Source organism: Lytechinus pictus, chromosome 6 (genome assembly GCF_037042905.1).
Source record: "Lytechinus pictus isolate F3 Inbred chromosome 6, Lp3.0, whole genome shotgun sequence".
In the NCBI taxonomy this organism is placed as follows: Eukaryota; Metazoa; Echinodermata; class Echinoidea; order Temnopleuroida; family Toxopneustidae; genus Lytechinus; species Lytechinus pictus.
Window position 1 is genome coordinate 2,543,028 of NC_087250.1, and position 13,422 is coordinate 2,556,449.

General features: G+C 35.7%; 1 protein-coding gene across 1 annotated transcript in view; it reads right to left on the minus strand.

Moving 5' to 3' along the window:
- Window positions 1–13,422, minus strand: part of LOC129263574 (MAM and LDL-receptor class A domain-containing protein 1-like) — a 66,558-nt gene that overhangs the window by 25,368 nt on the left and 27,768 nt on the right. Inside the window, exons 24-33 of the mRNA XM_064100622.1 lie at window positions 12,641–12,764; window positions 11,220–11,336; window positions 9,872–10,012; window positions 8,660–8,916; window positions 7,496–7,580; window positions 6,916–7,044; window positions 3,290–3,436; window positions 2,621–2,718; window positions 1,402–1,663; window positions 614–769 (exon numbers count right to left, since the gene is read on the minus strand). Of these exons, the coding sequence (XP_063956692.1) occupies window positions 614–769; window positions 1,402–1,663; window positions 2,621–2,718; window positions 3,290–3,436; window positions 6,916–7,044; window positions 7,496–7,580; window positions 8,660–8,916; window positions 9,872–10,012; window positions 11,220–11,336; window positions 12,641–12,764 (1,516 nt within the window). The remainder of the gene's footprint in view (window positions 1–613; window positions 770–1,401; window positions 1,664–2,620; window positions 2,719–3,289; window positions 3,437–6,915; window positions 7,045–7,495; window positions 7,581–8,659; window positions 8,917–9,871; window positions 10,013–11,219; window positions 11,337–12,640; window positions 12,765–13,422) is intronic.

Below are 13,422 nucleotides of genomic sequence, written 5' to 3' on the forward strand. Positions count from 1 at the left end.
ACTACTACTTATATTACTACTACTTCTACTAATAATTATACTACTACTACTACTGCTGCTGCTACTACTACTACTGCTACTGCTATTACTACTACTACTATACTATCACGACTACTACTACTACTACTACTTTTACTACTACTACTACTAATACTGCTGCTGCTGTTGTTGCTACTACTACTACTACTACTACTACTACTACTACTCCTACTACTACTACTACTACTACTACTACTACTACTACTACCACTACTTCTACTACTACTACTTTTACTCATACTAATACTACTACTACTGATGCTACTACTACTACTACTACTACTTCTACTACTACTTCTAGTAGTAGTAATACTACTACTACTACTAATAATAATACAGTACTACTACTGCTACTACTACTACTACTACTACTACTATTACTGCTACTTCTGCTACTACTACTACTATACTATCACGACGACTACTACTACTACTACTACTACTCCTACTCCTACTACTACTATTAGGCCTTCTATTACTACTTCTACTAACATTACTACTACTACTATTACACTCCTACCATCTAGGTTATCAAAATTGTCAATGAAAACCACTGACCAAAGTCCGATCTTACCACACATAGTTTCATCGGAGTTATCTGGACAGTCTTGTTGATAATCACAGTATCTGTCACCATCGATACATGTCAGATCAGAGCACTGCCATTTACCAGCCCCACAAGGACCAATGGTGGTCACTGCTGGGGTAGTGGTACCTGAAGGGAGTCCTCCTGTAAATAGTTTTAAACGAAACTAATCATTATTATACAATTATTTAATTTACATCAGCTAATTGTTACATTTTTTTCAAAGAAAGTCTTTATTTAGAATTTCTCCACAAAGCACATAATCAAACACAAAATGCATGTTACACATCACATGCATTAATTTACATGTACATTATTCAATATTCCAAATAAGCATGAAGTTTCTTGATATATCAAGATCAATTTGGAGCAATTTGCTCCCCAAAAGGCGATAACCGACATTCTTGTGTTTTTTCAAAGTAAAGTCTTACAACCAGATTTAACGGTTGACTAAAACCAAAGAAAAATACATGTATTTCAGTTGAACCGACCCGTGAATAAACTGTATAGTTGTTCTCTTTATTACTGTCCTTTGTATTTCCTTATTTTTATTCAGAAACAGATTATCATCAACGTCTCTAGATATTGGTTGTTTTTCTTGTTAGACAATGTTTCATATCCCATCCCCAACAAAAGAAATAAGTAAAACAATTTTTTACCCTTCATGAATTAACTGTTATAGCAAACATCTTACATGTTTTTCTTTTCTTTCTCACTATCAAATTTTGAAATAAATCATGCACAGGTTGCTTTGTGAAGCATAAGGGTGTGCCTACCAGATGACTTCACACACTCAGGTGTAAAGGACGTATCATCGATGCCAATATCGCCATATGGCCCGTCCCCTCGTATGGCCTCTATTACGACCTGGAAGTTGGTTGACCCGGAAGCAGTTAGGTCTACATCTGCGAGTTCCCAATAGTCATTTGAATGGCCAGTCTTGGTGAAGAGAGTGGTCATGTAGCCTCCTATTGATGTCTTCATGAATATATTCAGTGTGCCCATGTTAGATCCAAACATATGGTACCACAATCGGAACTACAAGCAAAAGCAGACAGAGAAAAGAGGGTGAACTTTTTATCTGGCCCCCACTGGATATATCACCGTGTCCCACAGAGTGTTTAAGGTATGTTCACAGTGTGGAACATAATGTGAAATCACTTTCACACTGTTGAATTTGGACATATGTTAACAGTGTGAATAATATATTCACATAGTCGACCATGTGAAAACGCTGTGAACAGTCACACTATTGAGGTATCCACAGTGTGAAAATATCTTCGCACTGTTGAATTTGAGCATTTTATCAATGTGAATCACAGCTTAACACAATCCATAATCTGTAGACACTTTGAAGACATCGTGTGCCGCTGTGTTCTTCCCAGAAGGACTGGCAAGGTATAGTTTTCAATATGAATTTGAGAGAAAGCTGTCCTCCGGGAAAATTTTTACTATTCAATGTTTCTTCATTTTGCAAGATCCTAGAAATACATTTATAATTTATCTACTACGATGATGGTAATTTTACGTATTACAGAAACTGCCATGGATTCCTTATTTTTGTTGAGCAGAATTACCAAGAACTTTACAAGAAATGACAACAAAGTTACTGCTCTGGGGAAAAATTTACCTGTTTAAATCCTGGTTCAACAAATACATCATTATTTAATACTGAATATATATGTTCCTTTGCATCATAAGTACTTTTAAAATATACCATTCTTGAAGGTATGAAACATTTGCATTATAATGTACAATTAGTTACTTTTATTTCTACTATTACAATATTAAATGAACCCCATATAATGAACATTAAATGAACTATTAAGCATGCATGTCTGAGGGGAATCCAATAAAATGGCTTTTATCATGGCGAAACATAAAATCTGATACAAGTTAGATGGCTATGCTTAGCAGGTACAGTTATCAGTATTGGTAAAGTTCAATTTCAATACATTTTATTGTACTACGAAGGTTGAATGAGATACCACTTACCCTGCAGTCTCCAATTGATTGATGAACAAGACTGACCATTCTTGCTCTATCACCTTCTGTATAACCATTTGTGCTGGCATCCATAACCATGTAATGACCTATGTCACAAGAGTATTGCAAAACCATTATCATATGGGGATTGTTATATAAAAGCACACGCATAACATCCTATATTACACATGTTATTCACTGATCATGACTATTAACTTTACTTTTTACAAAGGACAAGAGGAATCTCAAAATAACTTCATTGTTAAAGCATGCTCGCTCTATCGCCTTCATTGTAAACAGTCATGGTTGCATTCATTATGACGAATATTACCAGCTACCAAAAACCAACAAAGATTCACAAGGGAAGGTTCTCCGTAAATAACTAAAATAGTAAATGTGGTATTCAAAAAGCAAAAATTAGAAAATTAACTTATTTGAAAGAGTAATTTGTCTTCTTCTCACTGTCCAAACTTCAAATTGTGAAGTCAAAGAGAAAATAAGATGCATTTAGTTTTATGGCACCGCTTCTGAGATGGCACATCGTGCTCATCTCATACTTGAATAAACCCGAACTTCAAAAATTGTTTTCTCCGTATTTCTTGAAGCTCTCTGTGAATATCATCTGCAATCAAGTGAGGTATGTTCACTCTGACCAAATCAAGGTGAAAGTATGCTTACCTATAGTCTGTGTTGTGTGGTCTCTGTAGGGTCCTGTCCTAAAGTTAGTATCTGAGGGACCTTTGATTCTCATGTAGTCTATTTCATCTGTATTATCCTGACTCCAGTCACACGTATCATCCTCAAAGTCACAATTATTGTAATCCTCTGAAAATATTGATGACAATAGTAATAGTGATAGTGATGATGACGATAGTAATATGAATAATAATCATAGTACTAATAGTAATAATAACAATAATAATTGTCATAATCATAGTAATAAGTGTCAATTCCTTTATTTACCATTTTGTAATTATGTACTTTCTCTCTCTTTCATTTTTTTAATGCGCCTTTAGCACGCTACTCAGAGAATTTGGTGCATTACAAATCCCATCTACAATAATAATATCGATAATAATAACAAAAGCCTACCTTTAGTTTTTGTGAATACCTTCAAAAGGGCATGCCAATCTTCGAAATCATTTCTGGATTATATTGATGCACTTGCCCGAAAACGGTTATGGTTTGAAGTATTTGTTTTATTTGACATATTTACCCATTTCATTAAGATTTTATTCGAATCATATGCCTGATCAAAATAAAATATCTCCTTATTTATGTTTCGTTTACACAAAGCACATTGCCAAGCAAGGAATGGACTGAACAATTTCAGAATACAATGCTTGTCAGTAGCTTCTAGTATCCAATTAATGAATATGCCGTGAATATGTAAAATAATTCCTTGACGTAAAGAAAAATAAATGTTACCGAGAGAGGGCGCTTGATTTAACTGCAAATCCTAACAGCCCTCAAAGTATCGCATGTAATATTAATTCTTTTTTTTATAGATGCTATAGCTGTAAATACATCCTTACACGGAGGATATATCAAGTACTGTCTGACTCATTGGAGATTTAATTTGTTCATATCTAAGGAAGATAGTAGAAATACATGTAAATGAGACTGGAATAGGGCGATTAAAAACTGAGAACATAAAAAAAATCCAAGAAATAGAGCATGCTTCCAATTTCTTATACATGTAAGTATTACAATATTTTACTCTGAATGCTAAATTTTGAAAATGCAACTTAATATGTATGAATATGATTTAATACCAAAAGGAAGCCAGTGACTGTGTTTTTAAGAGGGCTAGGGTTGGGGAAAGATGTAAATTTTCAATAATTTTGATTATATTATAAAGTTGCACCAATATTTTTTCCACCGAGTACATAGTCAATAATATTTGACTCACTGATTTTTCAACAAGTTCACATCTAACGTAGATATGAAACTGAAATGCTGTAAAATTTGATGCCACAATGACACATGTATTACATTGAATTTTTTAGGGATATCGTTACTACTAAACCCTTATCATGGGGATATATACAAACATATATCTATATATAATAATCAAAATTTGTTAAGTAAAATGCAGCAAAAGTAAATCGTAGATTTTAAAAGGAGAGTAGCTCTTAAAAACGAAAGGCAAAGTCACACTCTTCGTCATTGCCCATGAGGTGAAAAAAAGGATTCAAAATCCAAAAAGTTGCAAAAAAAATAATTTAAACAGACGTGAACAATACGTCTGTTCATATATATGTATATGTATACATAAATAAATATATTATATATATATATATATATATAAAGCGATGTGTTCATATCTTACTTAGATATAGCACATAAATTGATGATAAACTTGATTTAAACATGCCTATTTGCGTTATTATTTCAGGTGGAGAAATATTCATAACACTCTACAGAGCATTATATTAAAGGACAAGTCCACCCCAACAAAAACTTGATTTGAATAAAAAGAGAAAAATTCAACAAGCATAACACTGAAAATTTCATCAAAATCGGATGTAACATAAGAAAGTTATGACATTTTAAAGTTTCGCTTCATTTCACAAAACAGTTATATGCACATCTCGGTGGGTATGCAAATGAGGGAACTGATGACATCACTCACTATTTCTTTTGTATTCTATTTTATGAAATATGAAATATTTTGATTTTCTCGTCATTGTCATGTGAAATAAAGTTTCATTCCTGCCTGAACACGTGGAATGATTTTTTTTAACATTTTGTGCTTCAGGCAAGGAGGTCCTAATCATCAAATTCGTAAAAATTGAAATATTGTATAATTCAAACAATAAAAACAAAAAAAATAGTGAGTGAATGACATAATCGACTCTCTCATTTGGATGTAACTGGCTCGTTCATATAACTATTTTGTTAAAAATAAGCGAAACTTTGAAATGTCATAACTTTCTTATTTTACATCCGATTTTGATGAAATTTTCAACATTGTGCTTGTCTGATTTTTCTCTATTGATTTAAATCTAAATTTCTCTGCGGTGGACTTGACCTTTAAATACTATTTGACCAATTAGCGTTTTAATATGTTCACATGTAAAGTTGATTTCATTGAGATACATGTAGCTGATATATTTGGTGCTACATGTACATTATAACACGTGTATTAATTTTTTTTCTAGTTTGGGATGGGGGGGGGGGGGGCAGCAACAGCTGGCGGAGCCGTGGTGGAGTCGTTCTGACTCTCGCATTGTAACCAGAGGGTCGTGTGTTCGAATCCCACCGCGGTCTGGCGTCCTTTGGCAAGGCCTTAATCCACCCTTTGTCACTCTCGACCCAGGTGCTAAAAGGGTAAACGGCAGAATGTGAAAGTCAATGTAGCTTGTCCAGTACTGTGTGCGCCTCACTGGCAACTGACTGGAATACTCCCCAGGGAGTGGAGGATGTGCACACATTGTGTGTGGGAATGACTGATTGAATCCGATGACCGGGGTTAAGATATATCTGTTAAGCGCTTATACACGTCGTTCCGATGTATTAAGCGCTATATAAAGGCGGATTATTATTATTATTACTATAATCACACTATCATCAGGATAATACTGTACTTTAAAGGGATACATAATTATGATCCTAGAATATCAAATATACTGGATGCCGTTTCATTCTTTTGTTGAGAAATATATATTATACACATTTTTTAATTACTGTTTTAGAGTTTTAGTGTGTTCATATCAAAGGTAGCAGTGGGACCGACATCGTAAAAAAATATTTCATGAATCAATCGCAAAAGTAATATGTTCTCCTTTTTCCTAATGCGATTTATTCAAAATATATTATCACAAGGGGTATAGTCACATCATCAGATATTCAATGCGTTTGCATCAAGGCTAGGTATGACACTGGAATAGTACGAATACTTACTGTTATAAGAGATATATGATGCTTCTTTCATTTTAGGAGATTACAATATCATCTTTGTATATATAATTTAGTAATACAGTTTGACTATTTTTTTTATTATTTGTGTCCACATCTTCAAAATACATACATGTATCATTATTATATTATTTATTTTATGACAAAGTGAAGTCAACTATTGATCTTTATGCACATCCAAATTGTGAACTATTTCTGGTAGTTTCGACAGTTAAATCTATTCTCTGGTCAGTTTTGTCTTATATGGACTACCTTATAAATTATACTAACCATTTTGTATAATAGCCATTTAAAACATTGCCATTTTGTCTGGTCACGTGTCACATTTCGACCAATCGCGTCGTGAGGATCTGACTCATCGTGCAATAGTACTAATAACTTACTGCAAATATCTGAAGCTTCATCAGACCAGTCTCCACAATCATCAGTAAAATCACAGAGTCGTCTTTTTGTGATGCAGGCGCCACGATCACATCGAAACTCATCGGCTTGACAATCCTCAATTTGAGGTACTGCAACAAAATCAACATCAGATGATTATCAAAAAGACTTAGACAGGGGCAGTAACTGTCACTTAGGCAATTCAATTAAAGGGATGCTCCGGGCTGAAAATATAAAAAACTAGACTAAAATTCACAGAGCAAAATGCTGAAAATATCATCAAAATCGGATACCAAATAACAAATTTATGGAACTTTGATAGAAGAAGGTACCTTGACTTAGATTATTTGACTTCCTTACGGTGATCTTGAAATATATCATTGACCGGATATTCAAGAATCTACAATCCGCTTTAGGTAGAGATTTGAAGGATGATTTCTATGAAATAGGGATGAACGTTCAGTCCAAAATTAAGAGGTAAATATTGTATTTTACAAACAGTTGAGCAAATGGGATTACTTCTTTGCAACTTATTTCCCTTAAATGCTCCCCCCTTCGGGATAAGGGAGCGAAAAACTTTACCTGGCAGAGCACATGATTCCATTCTGATGTCATCAATTGCCACGTCACCAAGAACTTCAAAAGTTCGAATTGACTGGAACTTGACCTGATGCGAAAATAGGTTTTGTTAATTCTCAAGAATGCAAATATTTTGAACAGACTGTCTAAGTAAAATATTGGGGTAATGATATATAAAAACATTTATGTGCTTTTAGGTTTTCTGAGGCAAATGCTTGTTCTTATACAGCATTTTGACTTGTTAAATTTAAATATAAATAAAATGACCATAGATTAATGCATACAATTTTTGCAGACGAAATTGAGTTGAATACATATAAGTTGTGTTTCTGTCAAGTCTTGTATTCTTTCATGCCGATAGTCACCGAAATGACCTGGGAAGCGTTTCATGAAAGGACTTGTCGGACGTTTTATCTGACAAGTCCCATTTGATCCGACAGTTACTATAGTAACAGTGCCTCTCAGCCAATCAGAATCAAGGAAAGTCAGATCTGACAACTTGTCAGACAAAAATGTTGATGAAACGGTCCCCATGCATACAATATGATAGCACTAAAAGTTCCTATATACACATCTGGGCCCCGTCCGACAAAGAGTTACGATTGATCCGATCAATCGCAACTATGGAAAGCCAGCAATATCAACATCTATTATGCATGTTTGTTCAATATATTTTCTATCCGTGATGTATATTCATGCATTCATTGTTTTCTTGAAAATTCACTGTGCTTCTCTTTGCATACAAAGGACATTGTGCAATTTTTTTGTAGAAAAAAAATTATGACACTGATGGATTTCTATAGAGTTATGATTGATCTTTGTAACTCTTTGTAAGACGGGGCCCAGATCGCCATTCATTGCAGTTGCATCAATAAGAATTACGGTATACTTACACAACACTACGTCTTATGATTTGAAACATGTACGGTAATTCCGGTCATTGACATGATACCTTTTTTCTATGCACAGGGTCATGCCTTTGACATGCAGTTCTGGGATTAATCTTTTATGATGATTTAGGGTAATTGTTAAGCGCACATGGCTACCACCTTGTTAGGTGCTCAAGGCACTTGTATAATTACAGTTTCAGAGGCATGAAGGATAAACGAAGCCAAAATTTCACTAACTTACCAATTTTTTAAAGTTTAATGGAAGAGGTTAACTTACATTGAATCCACCAGGAATCCTGCCGATCCCTGCGATTCCTTCATGCCAATAGTCTCCTTGATCTCCTTCCTTAAACCATGGTAGCATTAGGTATACCTCTTCTTGAATCCATAGCTGCAGTACACCAATGTCTTCACCGTACATATGGAACCAGAACTGAATCTCACACGTTGCTGCAGCGTTGTTGTGCATTCGAGAGGAGAATACAGCATAGGCAGCACCGGAGCTGGGCGCGGTGCCCACGTACATATACCAGCCTTGCAAAGAGATAAAAAGTACAGGTGATGTGAGTTATTGATTGATTGATATAACTTGACAAAATGCAAATATATCATATTTTAGGCATTAGAAAACCTTAAAAGAATAGCCAATGAGAGCCGATATTCCTATTGCGATTAGGGTCCAGCAATTATTTGCCAGATATAACAAAATGCAGATATATCATATTTTAAGTATCAGAAAACCTAAAAAGAATAGCCAATGAGAGCCGATATTCCTATTGCGATTAGGTTCCAGTAATACCTATAGGGTAAGTCCATGTTTTATAGACAAATTAAACTCACAATCGCAATCCCATAAAGTATATACATCAAACCCTCTGAATGCGGGAGCTCCTGAAATGATCTGTTTCCCCTTTGTGCTTCACATAAGAAAGGTGAAATGTTACCATTTATAATGGTTTCAGTACTTCATGAAGTAAAATAATAGCATGTGGAAAATGGGGGGCGGATGTACAAAGAAATGCTGAGTATATTTTGATATTTCCCTCCAGTTATTAACTCTTCGTACGCTTTGCCTGGACTGTAAACATACAGCGAGCCAGACTTCAACTCAGCGACATTTTATTCACAATACACACAGAGTGCATTTATTCCCTTGCACATACACACATTCAGAATAGTAATGTGCATCGCATTGTACAGTGTGCAAACTATTACTTTAAAACTAACCAATCAAAAGCTATTGTGAAATGAATTAACATAGCCCATGCCAAACCCCTCATAAAGATGCATCTTAAATTAATGTGGCGCAGGAGGGCCTATCTTTGTGGCAGGCAAAGAATCAAATCATGTTCTAGACAATACTGAACAAATTTTTACCCCTAAACATAAAACGAAGTATCTAATCTCAAGATCCAACACAAGATTTCTAAGTCTATACAAAAGATAACACCTTGGGTGTAACACAGGATGCTAATGTTTATATATTTACCAGCAGCACTTAGTGTAGTATGATCATATGCAGGTCCGGTGTTAGAATCTGGTGTAGCTCCTTGGTGTCTAATCCATTTATAACCACTTGATCCAGCGTTCCACCAGCGACAGGTGTCCTGTTCAAATGTACATGCTGATCCTATAAATAAACGGTAAAGAAATAAAGTAGTTAAAATGCATCTTGATGAGGGCATGGCCCTGGAAACAAGTGTTACAGGGGCTTTGTAAATTTGTAAATTTGACAAGCAAAAAAAATGTTTCACTTCAAAATTGATTAAGGTCGTTTCGGTTCCGAGAAATTTGACAAGTAAATCTAGCTAGGTCCTTATATTTATCCATTTTGCCACACCTACAGAATTCCAGGGGGTGTTGCCTATGAAAAATATCACCCGCAGCAACTCATAGGAAGCCCTTGCTTTCCAGGGTCATGGACAAGTGAATTGTAGTCAAAATTTTAGACTGATATACATTGCATAACTTGGGAATACAATTCGAGGAATCAATTGATCACCTTATTATAAATTGTTCATTCATTTATCTCATATCGTCTGCACCTTTAATTATTATACCCCAGTCCCAAATGACTCGATTGCAAAAACTACATAATTCTGCTGCTCGTATAGTCATCCTTCGCAACAAATTCAAATACCCACATCACTCCTGTTCTTAAATCTTTACATTGGTTGCCCATGAGTGAACGTGTCAAATTCAAAATCCTTTTGCTGATATATCACTCAGTTTATGGCACTGCTCCACAGTACAACTCTGCTCTGATTCACATCTACACATCATCTAGGCTTCTACGCTCCAGTGACTCTGGTCTTCTTATATATCCAAAATGTAAAACAAAGTGGCGGGAAAGGGCATTCATTCATGCAGGGCCCTGACAATGGAATTCCTTCCCACGAGAGATCCGAGATAACAAGATTGTCGAACCAATTAAGATTGAGCTAAAAACCGACCTCTTTAATAACTCATTTTATTAATGATTTTCTGTTACTTGTAATTTTGTTTACCCCTCCTTCACTTGTGCGCCTTGAGCTTGACTTAAATGCAAATATTATTATCATTATCATTATCATTATAATCTGATTCACTTGACATATAATACAGTCAATTAGAATGCGCATTTCAATTATTTGATTGAAAGATCAAAAGACTTGTTGATCAATCGATAGTATAATCATTCAGAATCGACATAAGAGAATCATACTGACAATTTAACTCAATTTGATTACAAACGCCTAATCACAACCTGTATTAGTCAGGTCCATGAAAGCTAACAACAGACTATCTTAAATGTGATACCATCATCAGTCAAATGATATGAATCGAAATGTACATACCGCAGTCTAGTTCGTCTAAATTATTTGGGCAATGATAAGTGAAGTCACAGAATTGTGTATAAGGTATACAGGTCTGAGCCGGGTCATCACAGAAGAAATCACAGTCAGTTGGATCGGCTACAAAAAGAAACACATTTAGACCGTGATAAGCAGGAAGTTATTTATAAATGTCAGGGGCCGCGGAACCGGGGGGGGGGGGGGGCTTCAGCCCCCCCCCACTTTTTCCCAAAACCGTGTACAAAAACGTAAAATTGACCATATGATTGTGATTTTTAGCATGGTCAGCCCCCCCACTTTCGGCTCAGCCCCCCACTTTGAAAACCGTTCCGCGGCCCCTGAATGTGGTATCAGTTATCCTATTTTTACGAAGATTGCATAGCAGGGCCGTTTCATAAAGCTGTAAGTAAAGGGTTACTTCAAGAACAACTGGTGATCCTTTCTTGTGGAAAATGATATTCACCATTAGATGTTCATTGGTGACTATTTAGCTGGTAAGAAAGGTTCAAGGGTCGTTTACAAAGTCATTCTAAACTTACGTACAGGAATAAGAAACACCACACCGAGTGACAAATGAAGGTATTCTTCAAATATACTTGAAATAGAATCATATATCCACTTAAAGTGGTACAAAATGGTTACTGCCACTGATATTACAATTTGTTTACAATTTTTCCATTGTCGTTCCATTGGGCAACTTCTTTTATTTTAAAGTAAGGAGGTGGAGGGAGGGGTCTAGTCGTGTTAAAAAAATTGTTTGTTGGTAAGTCAATAATCCCCACCGTGGAAGCAGTTAAATCAAATTTGAAAAATAAACGTTTACATAATGGAATATTTGGGGTTTATAAAATCATTTAACTCTTTGCCCGCCACGGACTGATTCACTCCTGCACCACATTGATTTCATTGTGCAATCTTAAAAGGGGATTGGTATGGGCTATTCTCATTTAGCTCACAATAGCTTTTGATTGGTTTATTGTTAACAGTAGATGTTTTATGTATGTAGTACAGTGCGATGCACACTTCACGATTGTGTGTGTATACACCATAGACTTAATGCACTCTTTGTGCATTGTGAATATAATGTGACTTGAGTCGAACTTGGCAGTCTACCTTATGTGATTATAGTTGAACTAAGTGGGCAAAGAGTTAGTTCGTAAACTTAGAACCTAGATCTTTGTCCACTTCATGGATGAACCAAGGGCCGGTTATTTTTTTTTTTTTTGGGGGGGGGGGGCTAGTGGTGTTCCAAGGGGAAAAAAATATTACCACCATAGAAGAAATTGCCAAAAAACAATGGACAAGCAAAAACAAATATAGTCAAAAGTCACAAGTTCACCCATATCATACTGCTTCTTGATTTTGAACCGAGTTGGGTAATATAAATTACTATCTCACGGGGGATAGAATAAACTATTACACACCTGGACATTCCTCATCATAGAAAGCAATATCATCGAGTGATATATCACTGGTTTGAGATGAGCCTACCGTAGCTTGGAACATCACCTGGTACGAATAAGCATCCTTGATTGGATTTAATATTATCTGTAATCAACGGGAATCAAAGATCAATTTAGTACAGGAAAAGTGATAAAACTGATATGCTTTTCACACTGCATTTCCTTAACCCCATACTATCTTTTTTTCGATTCACACTGTCTTTCTTAACCCCGTACTATTTGCTTAGCCGGGGTTAACGCCTTAATGATTTTACCATACAGAGCGCGATTAACGTGCAATTTCGACTTCTGTGATTGGCTAATGCTTAGCCCCAGTTTTGATTAGCCCTGTTTCGTTTCACACTGCATCTCTTAGCACCGCAATTGTGGTGCTAGCACCACAATAAGCCGGCAAACCCTGCTTTTTTGCAGGGCCAGATAGTACCGTACTATTTACCGTGCTAGCCCACTTTGCTAAAACGTAGTGTGAAAACGAAGTGGGCTAAGCTTAACCCCGGGAAATTGGTCGGGCTAAGAACCCCCCTTAGCTCCACCAATTTCCTGGGGTTAAGGGAAAAAAGTGCAGTGTGAAAAGCATATAATAGATCCATCTGTCCATTCATTAAGGCAACGACTTTGAAAAAAAAATCATTAAGGAATCTAGTTCAGCATCCTCTTCCTTTCTACTTCTTTCATTTTAGCATGGACACAACCGTAAGAATTTTTGGAGAATCGATTTGCAAGATCATAAAACGGATGCCTGC